This window comes from Felis catus, chromosome A2, assembly GCF_018350175.1.
Source record: "Felis catus isolate Fca126 chromosome A2, F.catus_Fca126_mat1.0, whole genome shotgun sequence".
Classification (NCBI taxonomy): domain Eukaryota; kingdom Metazoa; phylum Chordata; class Mammalia; order Carnivora; family Felidae; genus Felis; species Felis catus.
Genome location: NC_058369.1, coordinates 72,160,296 through 72,179,158, shown reverse-complemented (window position 1 = coordinate 72,179,158; position 18,863 = coordinate 72,160,296). Strand labels below are relative to the sequence as shown.

At 46.9% G+C, this 18,863-nt stretch overlaps 1 protein-coding gene across 2 annotated transcripts in view; it reads right to left on the bottom strand.

Moving 5' to 3' along the window:
- The window catches only part of GLI3 (GLI family zinc finger 3), a 280,783-nt gene extending 262,346 nt beyond the window's left edge, over positions 1-18,437 (bottom strand). For both annotated transcript variants that reach the window (XM_045052197.1, XM_045052198.1), the window contains exons 1-2: positions 18,233-18,437; positions 3,738-3,902 (exon numbers count right to left, since the gene is read on the bottom strand). In XM_045052197.1, coding sequence (XP_044908132.1) covers positions 3,738-3,861 — 124 coding nt within the window. In that variant the 5' untranslated portion in view covers positions 3,862-3,902; positions 18,233-18,437. The remainder of the gene's footprint in view (positions 1-3,737; positions 3,903-18,232) is intronic.
- Between the last annotated feature and the right edge of the window lie 426 nt (positions 18,438-18,863).

Genomic DNA, 18,863 nt, shown 5'->3' with positions numbered 1-18,863 from the left:
AGTGGCACCTAATAGCTGAGTGTTCGCTGTGCGTGTGAAATACATTAGATGCCAAAAATAATCCTTAAGTCACAATTGCACGTAACAGAAATCCGGAAAACTAAGTCTTTTCTTCTGTCATTTATGTTTAACGAACAACACCGAAGCTTAAAATCAAACTATGGCACATGAAACACACATTGCGGTGGGTAAGAACACTGAATGCTTTCTGTGTCGATATCAGTTCTTACATGTTACAAAAATCAAATAAGGCCTGTCTTTTTCCCATAGAAGATTCAGAACGCAGTTTCTTACTTGTGCCGTTTTAAATTTCAGTGTTAAGAGGCAAATGCCTGTTTAGAAGGTTGTTCATTTTCGAACCCTACATTTTAGCTGTGTGAATGTGTGTGTTTAAACAAAAGTCTGTTTCAATGTTATTCTAGGAGTAGATACTCAGCTGAGGAAACTAAGAAAACAGATCTGTAAGGACATGCAGTGGAATGTGCGTGGTTTGGCCGGGAAGCTCACAATCAGGAACAAATTGTAGCACATAATGGCTGGAAAAGTTAATTAAGTCAACCTAACACAGCACTAGTAACAAAACTTCTTGTTTGCTTGTTTTGTTTTTATTTTAACCCTTGAAATTGTGGATGGGAGAAAAAAAAAGGCATGGAATACATGCATTTTGGTTCTTGTTGCTAAACTCACCTTTAACTGCTCATTGACAAATCCCTGAATGTCAGACCTTTGCAAAGAAAGCCCCTCCACACGGTAGCAATCACTACTACCTCGAGGGGATCCAAATGATTTTCATTTTCTTTTTGTGAGATGTTTGTAAAGAGAAAAGAGAAAAAAGGAAACAGAAGAGGCAAAAGGAAAAATGACCATGGCAATGACAGCTACCTGCCAGCACCCCCACACGCTCTACAACCCACACCAAACTCAGACCAAGGCTCCCAGACTAGCTATACGAACACAGCGACGTGCGGAGGAAAAGCATGAGACCAGGTAAGAGTTTGCAGAACACAGAAGAGGCTGGGTCATTCCAGCCCCTGGCAAACGATCCTAGGGCTGTAAAGAGGCTCCAAGCTCGTTAGGTAAAACCTGCAGAGAACTCTGGGGGAAAGATCTTACAATTATTAGCACCGCTTACATAAAGCAATCACGAAGAAAAAGGTCTGTTCCTGTCTTTAAATCTGTTTGCAGGGTTTCCTGGAATCTTCCAGAACTGCAATCCATGCATAAAAACACCACTTCCATTTTTCTTTTACTTGGTTGGGTCTTTATATTCTCCCAAAATAAAAAGTTAATAAATCCCTTAAAAGAAACAGGAACACTGGAAAAATAGTCAGAGCTCCAGGATTACCAGGACAGCTCTCCTTCAGGCAGGCATGTGCCTTGCAAACCCAACTAATGAGCATTTGCCCCCAACAGGACAGGTTTTACACCCATTTAGGAGGCCATGTGTACTTCAAGGGCACAGGCCGATCAGGGCGGGAAGCCAGGGGATTTGGGCTCAGGATCCGTGATTTCTGCAGACGACAGGACCAACTTCGTGAATCCTGACTGCTCCTTCTCTAATGTTCTTGGGTAGCTTCTTGGCTGCCACTTAGCTCTGCTCCCAGTCACCCTAAATGGTTACATGAGAGGAACTCAGGGTCCGAGTGGCCCAAGACAGACACAGCAGCACCAAAACCCTCCCGAGCATGCGTGGGAGAGGCAAAGGCAGTGGCATCTTTGCAAGGACAGACAGACCACTAGTGGGATCCCGCTGTAATCCACAAATGACAGTGGCTCACAGAGGGTCCACACAGCACAGCTCATCTATCAGTTCACACGTGCTCTCATCCATTCTCACACACCCACGTGCGCACTCCTCTACACTCATGCTCACGCACACCCACACGCATCGACGCACCCTCATGCGCACTCACGCACACACACGCCTAAAGATAACCAAAAGTGGATGTTTTGTGAACCATAATACCCAGAAAGTGCTTATTCCTACATAATTACCATTCTGTTGAAATTACCAAACCATCTACCCGGCATAGACTAATTCTATTTTTGAAATAATAAACTTGTCTAATTTTTCCGAATTCCAGAAAAAAAAAAAAGATTTTTTTAGGAGAAAGTACGTCTTCTATAACCTCACTGAAAGAATAACACAAATATTCAGCTCAATTAAAATAAGCTCCCCGTCCTGGGGCTCCTGGGTGGCTCAGTCAGTTGAGTGTCAGGCTCTCAATTTCAGCTCAGGTCATGACCTCATGGCTCCTGAGATAGAGCCCTAAGCCAGGCTCCGTGCTGACAGCATGAAGCCTGCTTGGGATTCTCTCCCCCCCTCGCTCTCTGCCCCTCCCCCACTCACGCTCTCTTTCTCAAAATAAATAAATAAACTTTAAAAAATTAAATACCACAAATAAAGGGAGAAATACGGATAAATTTCCACATGTACGTAAATTCATTATTTTAGACATAAATATATCTCCCTACGGATCAATTCAAAACTGGACCCATTCGCAGCAGATTTAGTGCCAGCCCCTCCAATGGCTCAGACAAGCCAGCAGTGCACACTGGTGACATCCGGGAAGGAGAACGCAGGAGCGGCACGCACTCGCCATGAGCAGGGATGGGCACAGGGACCGGGGACCAGGCTCCTCAGTGTCAACTCAGGCAGTGCCAGTCAGGAAAGGCAGGTGCAGCTTTGTTTCCTGGATGTCTGCCTTCAGAGTCAAAGGATCTGAGCTGCAAGTTACCTTCCAAAGTAGATTTGGACTCCCCAATTGTATATAAAAAAATGTAAATCAAGCCAGTAAACTCTTTCTCGGAATAAATAAAATAAAAGCCCATAGGGAAGGAGGTAGCACATTGGCTCACGGAAATCAGTGTGTCCAGATTTGCAGTGCCCAAAAAACCGGGAGAAAAGTCTGGCTCATTCTTCCTAAGAGCACATGGAAAAGTGGAGAACAATGAGAGAGGGGGACCAGGGAGGCTATGAAATCTGCAAAAAGCAAAGGTACCAACTGGCCTACGAGAGTAGAAAAGGGGGGCAAAGGAAGCGGTCACCATGAACCTGTTCAGCCTGCTTTTTTCCAGAGGGGGCTCTGGAATTTGTTTGCAATGCTCCATGCTTGAACTGAAATGCCTCTCAACACTGCTTAAAATATTAAAAAATACAACATACGGGAACAACAGCTATGTGTTATCTGCGAACACAATTAAGTCCATTTTTATAAGCAAAACCTGCATCTCAGATAGCAGTGTTACCTCGAGGTCCAACCATTAACAGCTTTTAAAATTCTTTCGAATGAACTCCAGAGTTGGGGGGGGGGCGCGGGGGGGGTGCAGATCCCTAAATCTTGACAAGGCAACTTTTGAGTCTTTTGTAATAACTAATAACTAATTATTCCGACTAGTGGAGACTTTTCCGTGTGAAATGCAAAGTATTTTGAACTCCTGCCAGGCTAATCAAGATGATTTCCAAAATGCCACAACAGGAACTTCCTATAATAAATAACCTATCACATTTACATCTCAAATTAGAAAATTTGGAAGAAAACATGTAGCTGCGGTGCCAAAATAGAGACTGCTAAAGCCTGCCCGTCCCACGCCCCCCAGCCTCCACCCCCATTTGCTTTCTTTAGCCTCTCAAGGAATAGACCCCGGTCCAGGTGCAAATGCTCAATGCACCAGGAATGCAGAGAACACAAAAATGACTGTAGGCTTGGCTGCCGGTGATCCCCGTGGCCGCTCACCATTGGAAGTGGTGCTGGAGGCCACGGCTTTCTCGCTGACATCTGTTCGCGTGGAGCATTTCACTATGGAATTCTCCACTTTCTTCTTCTCAGGGGTGGTGGAACTGCGGGACTGGGCCTCCATGATGCTTTCTCATTACTTCAGCTCTCTGCTACCAGGAACGCCTAAAACGAAACAGTGCCATCAGCTTCCAGGAAGAGTGGGGGGAGGGGGGCAGGAAAAAAAATCTCACTGAGAAGCCCGCTTCACCTGCCGAGCTTTAGCAGGGTCCAAAATCTGGAAGACCCTGGCCCACAAGTTTTCTTGCAAAAATACCTCCAAGTCGGAATAACGAGCCAGTCAAATTCTGTCTACACACGCCAAAGGAGATGGCAGGGGAAATACCCACGATGTGAGACTTTCCCCAAATTCCTACAGGGGCATCTGTTATCAAGTGATGTCAAGATTCCGATTTTCAACTGTGTTTAGAGTGTGAAACCCAAGGGTAAGCCACATCTACAAATGCCACTTCGTGTGGTCAGATTTGTAGGCAGGGGCACTGTGACAGCCTTCCAAAAAAGGGGAAGGTTTGTAAGTATCAGTTAGATGTTTTAAAGAGCATGACCACTTCTCAAAATCCAAGCCCTACTCAGAGTTTGGAAGCAGAGGGTAATCTGAGCCAGGAAGCCAGTGATGTTTGCTCCCCTCTCTAAGATGATCTGAATTGCAATACGCCCTTGGATTGAATTAATCCTAATTCAATCAGGTAAACCAGACTCTTTAAGCTTTCTTAAAACATGAGAACGTTTCAATCCATTTGTGCTACATTTTTAAAACCAACAAAGGCGTCAGAACATGCTCCGGATCCCACAGGAAAAGTCAAAAGATTGCGGACAGCAAAGCCTGGGACTGCTTAAGAAATACTGAAACCCCGCTAAAGGCAAGCACAGTGGGTCCTCTTTCACTGGCTTCATTCGTGTGGTAATTGTCCTAACTCATCATTCATCAATTTTCACTCTCTTAGGTTCTTGTTCTTGTTTTGTTTTTTTTGTTTGTTTTTTTTGTTTTGTTTTGTTTTTTTGCAGTCGTGAGCTGCACCTACAAAGAAGACACGAGAAAATGAAAGGCACCCTCTCCCACATGTTTTCTTCAAGCCATCTAGATTGCGAACCCTCATGGTGTCCCCTTCTTCGGGCAAGTCTGCTGATTTTCCACATTCAGCTGACATCACCGTGTTCCATCAAAACAACGATCAGCAAAATAAAATAAGCAATTGCTTAGCCCACTGAAAGAGTTAAAATACCAGATGAAATCTTTTTAGTCATCCTCAACTCCGATTTGCGAGGGAAATGTAAATTCTTTCTTTATTGTACCAGAGAGTCCCCTAGATCTGGAATTCAAGTAACTAGAAAAGCTTCCGATCCCGAGGCTGCCTCCCACTGGAGCACCAGCTCTTCTGCTAACTTCTACTGTCATTCACTGCAGAACACACAAGTTTTTTAAGAACAGCTGTTCTAGAATAAGAAAGAAAAAAGGCAGCCTGGAGTTAAATTTACATATCAACTGTGAGATCCCCTGCAAATTCGGTAACACGCCTCAAAGAGCACTCGGTAGCAAAGTACAACAGTAAAGGAGCCTCGGGACTGCCCTGCTGCTGGGCAACACACACCCTCAGGAGCCGCTACCTGAATGGTGCCCCCTGGAGTTTTCCAGTGGTTGGGTTTTCTCATCTGTCACATGACACAATCACACCTTGGGACCTGGGGCTTAACCTTGGGGGAAGGTGGGTATAGTCCTCTTTAAGAGTATGTGAAAGGTTATGGATCTTCAGCCCAGAAAAATACTCTGAAACACACACCAAAAAGGGTACGTTTGATTTCCAAGGGATCATAGGCCCTCCAAGCTCTCCCATGAATCCAGATAGAGAACCCTTGGAGGAGAGACTCTCAACAGTCTCTTTTTGCTCTAACGATCTCAGAGCCATTCTAATGTTTTGGACTGCTCCCCCTAGATTGATTTAAATATTATCTTTAAAATATGCCATGAGAACACTTCATCCAAGCCCGAGTGCTGATTCCCAGGGTAGTAAAAGAGCCACCTGGACCAGCCTTGCTACAGGGCTTGCAAAACATTTGGATTCCCAGGTCCAATCCCTGAGGGCTCTAGCAGGTGGCACCTGGAATCTTTATTTTAGCCAGGACTGGTGATCATCAGGCTCACTGAAGCTTGCAGACAACCATTCCACACCTTTGTGTTCACTGTATGGACCCCGTGCAACAGGTACCCATTTTAGTTTTTGCTGATTCGATGACATAGGGAGTGAATGGCACCCCAGAGTACTGAATGTCAACAGCCCGCCATCGATAATGAACTCATCTTCCAGAATCTTTTGCAGAACGGCCTCATGGCCGTCTTCTCCTCTAGATCCTAACTAAGCTCTATGAAGACAAGCACCACGGTCATCTTCCTCGTACCTCCATACCCATAAGAATGTTTACGGAGTAAATAAGTGATCCAGAGATGACCCAGTGGCCTGGAGAATTCTGCAATGTCTTGACTCTTAATCACCACTGATTTCGCTACATATGTTGTCTTTTATACCCAGTGCTTCAATTATATAAAAACTAAAAACTTTAACAGGAATATTTAATTAATCAAAACAGTCCGTTTGCAACCATTTTGGGATGAACAGGCATTTACTATAATTGTTTCCCTCAAAACCCACATACAGTTTTATTGGTTGCATTTGGATGGGGTTTGCTAAGTTAAAAATGCACATGGAAACAAGCCAATGGAAGAAGAAAGAAAGGAAGGAAGGAAGGAAGGAAGGAAGGAAGGAAGGACGAAGGAAGGAAGGAAGGAAGGAAGGAAGGAAGGAAGGAAAGAAAGAAAGAAAGAAAGAAAGAAAGAAAGAAAGAAAGAAAGAAAGAAAGAAAGAAAGAAAGAAAGAAAGAAAGAAAGAAAGAAAAAAGAAAGAAAAAGGAAACACATGAAGAGATGGGATTCCTTCCTGGCGAAGAAGGAAGTCTCGCCCTAAGTAGAGGGAGCTAATTAACATTGGTGAGGTGACAAGTCGCCAAAGTTCCTTGACAAACTTGGGTTTTGTGGAGTTGTTGGTTTTTCCCCCAAGCAAAGGACTTCGTTTTAACAAAGCAATAAACCCTCCAAATACTCATCACCAGAGAGAGAGGCTCACGTGAGAAGAGGTAAAGCCCCAGGCACTGACGGAAAATGCACTAATTAATGGTCTTAGAGAATACTAATTCCTATCCCCTCCCCCTGTTCGAAATGGATTTCTAAAAAATGGGCCTTTGGTCACTCAAGAATCTACCCCTTTCTTCTATTTTGACAACTTATTTTTGGATCTCATTAGTTAGTAACTAATTATTTAAAAGTGTGGTTTATGCTTGGAACAGGGCTCTAAAAATGGCAACTTGCCAAGGCAGACATCTGCTTCCTGTATATCCCTATAAATTATATCAGCTTATTTTACTGATAAAAACACAACTTTGTCCCTGTCAGTTGCAAAGGAGAAAGTTTTAACACTCTAGGCTCTCACACCTCATGGCAGAGAAGGGTCTGCTTCTGGCTGTGGTGGCAGTTTTTTCAGAGACACGTTAAGCCGCTTGGAACTCAGTCCTGATTTGATGTACAAAAGCCTGAGGTACAGAAGTGACTCGTATAAGCCAATCAATCAATCAATCAGTCAATCCTGGTGGAATCTTAAAAGTCACGAAACTGAAGCAGTGGCCCCATAGTACTATTTTTACAACCTGGAATTTCTGAGATAATAAAGTGTAAGTTATTGAAAACATAAGTTGCGAGGAACACTTTTCGGTTCGGCCTCACTTCGAAGATTCTTCTCTGAGGAAAACATGCCACTGGTTTTTAGATGTGAATGAAAGGTGACTCTTCCCCACCCTGACAGTGTTCCCTCCTTGCCACACTCCACCCTGTTGTTCAGGCCCTTTCCACCACTGCAGCACTGCATGCAAGATTTGCTGGCATGCCCCTTGACTGTTTAGGCTTATGGGGAAAAAAATCTATTTGTAACTGATGTTGGAGCAGTTTGAGTATGGGGGGGGGGGGGAGGTGGGAATGCAACCCAGGAAAACTCTTGATAGTGTGGACCTGCTCAAGCTTGAGGCTACATAGGTAAACGAAGGGATAAAAATTCCTTCCTGAGAGCAAACAGTCCTGGCTTTTCCCATTCAACTGTCCTTGAACCTTTTGTAATTTTCCCGGAGGCCTAAACCCAGGGCACGATTAATTCCAGAACCCTGTTCTCAACCTAATCCGTTGCCTACTAGAAACCTGGCTGCAGGTGGGTCTTTCCTCTCCGAATTTTAAGTCCGAACTTGCATCAACCGCCTCCAGAAGCAAGCATCCAAAGCTTGCCGGAGCCACTGACCAGCTGTCGGTGGAGTTAGCGCATGGCTCCCGGCCAAAGTTGGCTAGACTGCAACGGACCAAATTCTGACCATTCTTGTGGGGACCTACGTTTGAAACTGCACTTTCACACAGATGGCCGCGAGTGGCCCGCTCTTTAGAGCTGCAATGGAAAACCACCACCACGACCACCACCCAGGAACTTTCATCACTGCAAAGAGGAGTCCCCACCATTCAGTATTATAACAACTATCCAGGCCGTGGGCCCTGGTGATTTCGGGAGAGCTCCCGCGCTCGGCCTGCGCTTCCTCGCCGGCCTCCCTTCGTGCAGTCCCGCCGACGGTGGCGGGCTCCCGGTCCTCGCGCCCGTCCCGCTCCCCCGCGCCCCTCCCCGGGCGGGCCTGCAGCTCTCGGCGGGCGCGCGGTGCTCCGGGCCCGGGTCGGTCCGGCGGAGGGCTCGGCGCCGCGCCCGCCCTCCTTCCCCCCGGCGGCCGGCAGGCCCCACCCGCGGCCCCGCGCGCCCCGCGCCCGGGTCTGGCTCCCAGCAGCCGCCGGGGTGGCGGGGGCGCAGGCAGCCCCCGCTCCGAGTCGCATTCCTGAGGCGGGCTTCCTGCAAGTCGCAAGCGGCGGCGCCCAACGCCCCGAGCCCGCCAGGCCTGGGCAGGGAAAGGAGCGCCCCAGATCACTTCCATCGCGCCGGCCACCCCGCTCCCCGGGAATCTTGCCGGGCATTGGAGCACTCTGCAGCTGGCCGGGCAACCCTTCCCGCGGACCGTCGTCCGCGGTGGCCCTGCTTTCGTTCACACGGCTGTTTCACCAGCTGAAACCAGAGAGGTGCAACTTTGCAGGTACTGTCTGCACTGCAACACCCTACATGTCTCGCCGTGATAAAACATCGGGGGAACTCTTGGGGTCTTCAGGAAACCAGGGGCTGTGAGCTTCACTCCCCAAACTTCTAACTCGCCGTCCATCAACCTGGCCCCCAAATGAGGTTTCTGCACCAGCTGTCCTAAGTAGATTCAGATGTTGTGAATGGTGAAGGCACAGACACATCTTGTCTCTCAGGGAGGGAGGCCCTCAGTGGAGTTCCAAAGTTCAACCTCAACCATGAGGCTTTACGTAGTAAATAGAGAGGATGAAAAATCACAATTCTGGCAACGTGCAGAAATCAGCCTTTTCCCCTTGCACATCTCTGCAGTGAAACCTGGGATCCACATGCAAGCAGGCTTTCTTCATAACTTCAACAGTTAAAATTTCTTAAAGAAAGCACCAGTGCTAAAACCAACATTTAAAATGATGTTTGAACTGTATACAAGGACTTTCTAATCTAAGGTGAAATGAAACAGTAGTTATAAACTGATAATGCATCCTTTGTGAACAGCAGACTACTTAATTTATTTCCCTAATCCAGTTGGTTTATTTTTAAGTTGCCTGAACTTGGGCAATAATTCTCTTTCATTTTTTTTTTCCTTAATGCATTCAAAGATGTAAAAAAACTAAGTTAAAAGCTTGCTGTGGTAACCTGATGCGTTTCTGATAGGTTGAAACAGCTCCTGCCAATGAGGGATCAGAGAGAAGGCATTCCAGTAGACAGCAGCGCTTTTAACAGCACCATGATTAGGCCTGAAGTGAGAAATTATTCTGTGCAGCCTAGGGAACTATTGCTCACGTGGAATAAGGCTTTCCTCCAGAGAAATTACATTTACTTACACCTGCCTGTATATTTATAAGCTGAATGATCTCCTTAATGTGCTCATGTTTTAAAAAGCCAGGAGGAACCAGCCTGAGTAAAGATATCTGAGGGGTCCCCCCTGCATCACTGAGGAGTGACATTTCTCTCACACTTCACTAGCTAGCACATTGACTCCTACTCCAAGATGCTACTCCTGAAGCATCTTTTAAGGAAATTTTCCTATTAAATAGTTTAAGGAAAATTTCCCATTAAATAATTATACCTTCCTACAGCATTAAAACTCAGTTTCTAATGAAAATGAATCCTTCAGGAAGAGGGGGAAAAAAATCAAGAAGCACAAACTAATGCTGATTTTAACTTTAGATCGATTCTGGAAGTAAAAACTGGGTCTGAGTTTCAAGGAGCAACATTTAGGAAATGTAAAAGGTTTCAGTGGATTTCGTATAACCATGCATTAAGAAAACCTCTCCCAGGTTTATAATATGGGTGATGTTTCCTTGCGCTCCAACTGTCTTCCTGAACTTAAAATCAATTTCATATGCAGAACCTGTGACCCGCCAACCGTTCCCAAGATCTCAGGCTTTCTCTCCTCACCCTTCCCTGCCTGCACTGCTTTCCTTTTCTGCAAGAAAAGAAGCTCTACTTCCTAAGTTCTTAATGAAATCTTCATGAATGGTTAACTACAGCATTTTTAAATGTACAATTATTTTTACCTTTATGTACGATTTTACTTTTCCTTAATTAGAAAAACCTAAAGGCTTGGTTGCAAATAAGAAAGCCACGATCTGTTCCAAGTTGCCTCAAGTGGCCTCTGGTAGCCTAGAGGGTTCCCCAAATCTGCTGCCTATTGTTTTCGATCTTTCTTTACTACATTTGAGGATCCTGATCTCAACTAAGCAGCATTCATGACAGACATCCCAAAATGGAATTACTCTAAAAGGAATGGAATTACTCGAAGGGGAAATGACTGCCTGGCTATGGATTAAGTGAATTTGGCTTTAGTCAATTAATGACATCTAAACTTTGAAGAAATCCACATACTTAACTTCAACCATTGAAAAGCTTTTTTGACATGAAGTAATCACTGCTATTACGGTTAAAATCGCAAATGACAGTTTGTGCACCGGCCTGCCATCTGTATTTAAGACAAAAGATCAGCAGCTACTCTTTCTCTGCTGCCAGTAGCACTTTATGAGAAACATTTGAGGGGAGTAGAAGGTCATTATTTAATACTTGTTACCATTTCGGAGTTTTGCAAAATGGTAAAGCATCATCCAGTTTACTCCGGTTAGGCTTTGCAACTCCACTTAGGCTTTGCAGGAAGCGCCCTGCATCAGCAGGTGCCACTCACAAATGAGTAATAATGTGGAGTAAGCCAGCACCCCCACTTTTCTGTGGGTTTGCCGAAGACAGTCCTCAGACAGAAAATGGAGATCTAGAAGTCAGTTGTCAGTCTACGGATCAGCTGAGCTCATGAAAACTGTATTTCCCTTAAACCCACATATTATCACAAAAACATCCTGTCTGATCAAAGGTGTTCCTTGTCTCCGTCGCTGAGGTCTACAGGAATTACAAGTTTTCACACATTTTCATAAGGAAAAAAAAAAAAAAACCCTGAATTTAAAAATTCTTCTTATAGAACTTACATAACTTTCGGTTCCTAAAATCATGTGTGTCTTTACATTCAAGCTTAAGGGGAGAGAATGAATGTCCTATAAATAGTAATTTACTTTTCAACCATCACAAATACTAGACCAAGAATACCTGCTGGGTGTAAAAATCAGCTGGGGATATCCCAAAGGTACTTACTGTATTTTCTATGATGTGTTGTTCATCATACTTTATCCTCACAATTTTTTAACTTGTGACTCTGGAATCTTAATTGTGATTTAAAAAGCAAATTTTCAAAAATTTAAGGATTTTTAATAAGTCTTAGTAAAAACTGGCCCCTGCTCCACTCAGCCTGTGAACTTGGCTTGTTCACAGACAGAATTCTTCAGCTTATCGTTCACACCCGCCCCCCACGCCCCCAGTCATGTACAAAACTGCCAATTCAAACTATACCAAACTGCACACCCTCCCGGTGAAATGCTTGGGTATGGGATTTCATTTGAACACCCACAGTCCACACCGCAGGTGCTTTTCTGAAGAGCCATGACCTGGTCCACACTGCTGGCCACTCCATTCAGCTTTCCATTCATATGAGTTCATTAAGGCTTCATTCTTGGGAGGCTGGCTGAGGTTTCTCTACACACAGGTAACTCTCTTGAGACTGAACTCTTCTTTTTAAAAATATCACAAAATGAAAACGATAATACAGTGTCACTGCCTCATGCCTTCATTACAGCAACTTGTGAGTTATCTTTCATCCAAATTGTGAGTTTTCGGGTCCTTGTTATAAAAAACGATACTTTATGGTGTAAAGCACCCTGGAATATTATTAGGTATTTTATGCAATTTTCAAAAAAAGTCAGGGTGGCTAAAGCTAAAAACATGCAAATGAAAATAAGCACATAAGATACCACACTGCTTCCTGAGGTACTCCAACAGGCAGAGATTTCAAAAAAATTACATTTGTCTCCCATTACTTAATTTTGTGGCATAAAAATTATTCAAATATACAATCAAATGCTTATGTTTTAAACATACTCTTTTCTCTTTCACGCGCGCGCGCGCGCACACACACACACACACACACACACACACACACACACTGTTGCCCCCCTCCCATCAAAAAAAAAAAAAAAAAGTAAAGAAAAGCCCCAAAGCTGTTTCAGGCCAGCAATCAATCCAATTTACTGCAGGTACAATTTCTATGTACGGTGCATGCCACAACAAAACCACAGTATGATGCCAACAGGGCCCTTAAGAAAGTTCTCCCCTAAATCTCTGGAAAGGAGCTTTAAAAGAAAGCAAGGATTACAGTCAGCTAGAAGGTAGGGAGGGGACTTACCTCAAACCCAGCCAAGCGGAAATCAGAGCAGTAATTCTACAAGTCGACAGAGTACACTTTCAAAGCTATAATGGTGTGAAGAAGTGCCGGGCAGCATGGCCTGAAGGCAGCACTAATACACTGATGACTAATGGCTGGGCCAGGGCGGACAATGAATTTGGGGCTTGAAAACTAACAGAAACCATGCAGTACTTTGACAAATGGGCTTTCACAATTTCATTCATTGAATAACCTTTAAGCACAAAATTGGCCGAGTTCTCTTGGGAATTATATGACATGTTGTTGGACGATGATGTAAGTATTTTCTTTTCTAATTATGACTCTTCTGCAAAATGCAAAAGCACCGTATATGAGGACACGAGTGCAGATACTACAGATGCAGATGTGGAGCTCAACACAATATTGCCTTTCAGGAGGGGGCTGGAATGTTCCAATGCCACCTTATTAACTATGTAATGGCTTGTTCATTCAGTCTCTTTAGAGAGCCATAGATTTTTCTGGGACATTCTGTCGGGTTGAAATATACACACACAGAACAAAAAACACTTTCACATTTAAAAAAAAAAAAAACACTACAAGTGGCCATGAGTAGCTAAGAAGTGTGGTGCTAAAATATAGTACATTTCGACTTACACGTGGAAAAAAGTCTAATTTTAAGGGGCCGGGCAAAGGCAGGGTGCCTTAAAACAATTGAGACACCACGTGAAGTTTGCACTTAGGAATGCATTTAACATCCCAGGCCTTTCAGAGGGCTCCCTTCCCTCATCCCTGCCTCACTGGTCCTTCGATTTACAAATCCTAATTTTGGCAATTTTTAGAGAGAGAATGAAATATCTAAAGTGTCTCTAAATTAACAACACCACTTACTCCAGACAGCATTGCCTTTAGCAGCTCCTAAAAACTTAAGAAAAGGATCTTGAAACAGGAAGCTTAGTGAGCTCATAAAACTGTTGTTGGAGCCAGGAACACATAGCATATTTAATCTGCAAACTGTGGGAGTCTACAGTGATTTCAGCAAGATCTGAGGCATGCCCTCAAGGTTTGCTGGGATCTGGGATTAGGGGGTTGATAAGAACCTCTACTGCCCATGGACATGTTTTTCTTCTGCAGTTAAACACAAATGCATAGAGACGTCTGACTGCTGCTTGGCGTTACTGCTCAAGTTATATAAAAGCTTTGCAGCTCCTTTTGCTGTCAATATATCAAAGTTTAAAAAAAAATCATCAAAGTGTGAAATTTCATTTAAAGTCTTCGCCAGTCTACAGCTCTATTTCACAGGCCCATCACATAAAAGTAAAGATGAAAAATACACTGAAAGTACTCGGAAAAGTTTGCAGCGGTACCCCTGCCCTGCTGTTGTTTATTCTGTCTCCCTTTATTTGCTTTGAAACTCGAACAAATCAATTTTCATCTAGAAAAAAAATGACATGAAGTCAAGGGCAGCATCTTCTACCAGCCTTTAATGAAAGAACAACCTGAAGTCATTATTAGAGTTGGGATATTTTGCTAAACAAATTAAATTTATACACGCGTGCGCACGCGCGCGCGCGCACACACACACACACACACACACACACACAGAGGCACATTCCCTCTATAGTCACTTCAACGTTTTAATTGCTTCTCATGATATAAGTTGGCAGAAAATTTTTTGAATCTTCCAAAACAAGTCAGACCGACTATGGAATATGAATGCCAGCAAAACTAAAACCTCCTTCAAAGAACTCTTTAGCTGGGGATTTACAACAATTGCATAGAGAAGAAAAGTCTGACTTTTAAGATAATCTACTATAGTCTAAAAGCATTAACATTCCATTGCTAAGGTTTTCTTGAGGATTTCATGACTCAGTGATTCACTTTTCCTCCAAGACTGGTTTTCCTTAGTACATTACTGCCTCCATATAAGTAAGTGCATGGAACAATGATCATTAAATCGTTTCCTTTCATACACTCCCAAACCCAAGCCTCCAAAAAGGGGGGGAGGGGAGAATCTCAGTAAGGCAGGATACCTTCCACACAGAGAAGGACCTCGGAGAGGCGAAGCACAGGGTTAGTCTGAAACCCTTGCAGCGTGCAGGTAATTAAGAAAACTGGCCAAGAAACAAAGGAAGGTCCAACTTTTAGGCTTGGGCATCAAGTTGATAAATTAATGACTCTTTCATTAAATAAGTAATGAAAGAACTCAACAGAACCATTTTTCATCAGTACTGAATTTTCTCATTTCTGTCTGTAGTCCTTTGCAAATTAGGCATACAATAAAAGTGTGTTTAGATCAGCGCTCGAGGAAGGAATACACACACGTCAAAGGTACTGGGAATTAGTCGGTCTCAGAGTTGGACCTACTTTTAGCCTATGAATAATAACACAATCTATACCTTGTGAAGTGCTTCTGCATGTGTGAAATTTCACTAGACACCTCTCACATTGGACTCATTCAGGCATCTTAAACCAAAGCTTCCCGAAGGTTGACTTTAAGAATTATATACCCTGAAAGGATCTCCCCTTAGGCAGGGAGTTTCTAATTAAATAGCTTTTAGTATAAAATAAACTCTCTTCTGTCTGTAAGTATGCTATTACAACTAATTTAAATGTTATTTCATGTTTGTTTTAGGTCAGACTATAGTCTAACTGGCCCAAGTGTTTGTGTATCACGTTATTAAGACCCAATATTTCCTAACATAAACAAATTCTTTAGATACTTCACACAGTTTACATTGTTAAAACCAATCGCCACGGTCTGCATCAAGCCCCTCAACTGAAATGCTGTTCTGCTTTAGAGAAATGAAGAGATTTTGAGGTGATTTCCCTACTTTAAAACACAGCATTTTCTTCCTTGAAAATAATCTTGACACATGTAATTAAGAAACTGTCAGACTATTATTAATTTTTAATTTAAAACCTAAATGAAATAATTACAGGAATCAATCAATAAGGCACCTATTCAAATTACAGAACAATTACATAAATACTCAAAATTAATACTTTAGGCCAATTCTTGAAGATCTCAGTCTGTAATATGCTAAGACATCAAACAAGGTAAAAAAAGTGTAACGTGGAAACGATGAATAGTTCCTGCCTGAAACAGACTGAAATGAGGTCATTTCAGTTGGCCATGGCAGAGGCCCCCCACCAGCCATGCCCAACACACTCAAGCTGGAACTCTCTTTAAAAGTTCATTTATTTCCACCAGACACACATTTCAGGGATCTAAAGCATGGCCTCATCCAAATTTTGTACAAAATCACATTTGGAGGGAAATGCCTCGTTCTTGGGAATTTCCAGCAAAGTGCTCTGGAAAGACTAATCGCGGAGAAGGGGGAGAAAACAAGGCGAGCAGAAGGTGTTTTTTAGAGCTAATAATACCAGTCCACCTAATGGCACTGCCCGGGTCTTTGCACAGCGGCCGGCCCTCCATACCTCTGACTAAAGGGCTCTTTTACTTGGAGACGCGGACAGTCCATCATTTCAAACTGAAATGGCAGCTGGAAAATGTGGAACAGCTGGCAAAGAGCTGGGAGAAAATGTTTTACATAAATATATGTACATATAAACTGGCAGAGGGCCACGAGCACTGTACCCACGGCCAGAATCTATTCGGCACTGCACACCAGGGAGATGGGAAGTTGGAGGCAGCAGGACTCGCGAGGAAGATGCCTCCTTAATCCTCCTTCTGCGCGGGGTCAGCCAGGGAAGCCTGGGTCCAGCCCCTCTAGGGACCGCATCTCCTGAAGGAGGTGCAATCAAGGACAGGAACACAAAGTTCAGGGAAGGATAAAAGGCCGGGGTGTGCAGTGGCGCTTTGGCATCTGGCAATCTGCTTAAAAAGTCGCTTCACAGACTCTCCAAGTTTGGGGTAAATATTTACTCCCTCTCCACTTCCTCCCGCCCATTTTCCCTCTGCAACTCAAGAAAGTAACTGTCCCCTGCAGAGCGATTCATACCCAACTCCGCTCTGCGAAAACGCGGCCTCTTAAAAGATCACTGCACGGGCCACGATTGCCCGTACCCCCGCACTCACTCCCTGCAGCTTCTAGCGCTTTTATTTCTTTTGTTTTCTTTCTTTTCTGGTTTTTTTATTTTTTATTTTTTTGCGCTGTCCCTGCAAAGGAAAAGAAATAAAAGAATCCCAAATCATACACAGATGGTACAACTTTCACTTTTCCTCTCCGACGACCGCGGCGCGCGCCTCCGCATCCACGCACACCGCACCCCCCCCCCAGCCCTCCCGGGGGCGGCGCGGGCTGCGGACGGCCCCCGCAGCGGCGCTCCCCCGGCGGACCCACCTCGCCGCCCGCGCCCGCCGCCCCAGGGGGACGCCGTGGGGCGGGGAGAGGCTCCGGGAGGGGAGCGGGGACGCGGGCGCCACCAACTTCGTCCCCCTCCGGGATGGGGAAACTCTCCGGTCCGTCTCCGGCTGGCCGCGGGCTGAGACACTTGGCAAAGGAGCTCCGGGAAGGAGGGAGCGAACGAAAGCCTCGCTCCGACGCCGCACGGGTCGCTCTCCAAATCTGGGCGCCTTTTGACAGCCATTTTCATTTCCTCCCGCTCCCCCCGTCGGGGACCCCCTCTCGACCCGGAGGCGCGGGCGCGGCCGCAGGAGCCGGCTGCCGGGTGCCCCGGCCCGCGAAACAAAGAACTTCGGGCGGGACGTACCTGCGGCGGCGGCGGCTGTCAAGTCCCCGAACTTCCCATAGACCCGCGTCCGGGGCGCGGGCGGGCGGCTCCGGGCTCCGCGCGGCCGCGGGCGGCGCGGGCTACGGCGAGCGGCCGGGCCGGGCGCGGGGTGCGCCCGCCGCGGGCATGGTGCGGCGCGGGCCGCCGCGGGGCGCGCGGGGAGGGCTGGCGAGCGGCGAGGGCGAGTCGGGGCGGCGAGTGTGCGCGAGGGCGAGTGTGCGAGCGCGCCGGTGCCGGTGGCGCTGCCCCTGCCCGCTCCCTCCCGCTCGTGCAGCTCCGGCATCGGTTTCAGGGATCGTGTAATCCGATCCCTTCTGACTCACAGGCCCTGAGTGACAGTTCTGATTTGGTTCACCCGCGGGAGGGAGGGGAAAGGGAAAGAAAGCAAGCCCCCGCCGCAGTCCCCTCCTGGCATCCAATCGACTTTCTGGAAGAAGGTCCCATCCCGGCCGGGCCGCCCGCGGGGTGGAGGAGCCCCCCAACCCCGACCCCCGCGCCGCGGGCGCTACTCACGGGGTGGAAAAGTTGTCCCTCCGCTCTCTCTTCCCTCCCTCGCGCTCCCTCCTTCCCTCCTCTCTTCGGCTTCCTCCTCCTCCTCCTCCTCCCCGCGCTCCTCCTCCCCCAAGTTTTAACAGAAGTTGCCGGACTCTCCCCTCTCCCCCGCGCTCCCTCTTCCTCCGCCCCCGCCCCCGCCCCGTCCCTTTTCTTTCTGCCACTCGCCGGCGCAGTGGGGACGCGCCGAGCAGCGGGACGCCGGCCGCCGCAGGGGGCGAAGTTGGGAAAACTTGGAGTGCAGCTCGCCTTACTTTTGCTTTCTCGCTCCTTCCAGGCCGCGCCGGGGCCCGTGCTTCCCCGCCCGCCGGGTCCCCGCGCCGGGAGCGGGTCCCAGCTGCGACGCGGGCGGCGGCGGCGAGGAGGCGGCGCGCCGCGGGCCGGGGTCGGGGGCTGGGGGGGAGCCCGGGCGCCCCGAGCCACGCGCGCGCCTCTCCCCGCCCTCCTCCTCCTCCGCCTCCTCCGCCCCTCCCGGGTCCTCACTCAGACAGATTCTAGCCTGCTCCTCCTCTTCCCCCTCCTTGACCCCGCGCCCGCTCGGCGCGCCGAGGCCCCACCCACCGGGCGAGGGGAAGGGGGCCCGGGCGTGATGTCACGGCCGCCCTCCCCGCCTGCGCCCGCGGCCCCGCCCGGACGCCCCCGCCGCCCCCACCCCAGCGCCCGGCGCACGGGGCTGCGTCCTGCCCGCTCCCGTCGCCGCCCACCCCGCGTAGGCTCTCCTTTCTCTCGCTCCCAGTTTGGGCTCCCCTTTCTTCTTTTAAGGCCTCTCTGATCACACCCCGCCTTACCCCCCCCCCCTCCTCCTTTTACATTTCCCCAAGCCAACCCTGAGACTCCCTAGCTCGCCGGAGGATGCTTTTGCAAGTTCAGGGTTTTCCTCTCCAC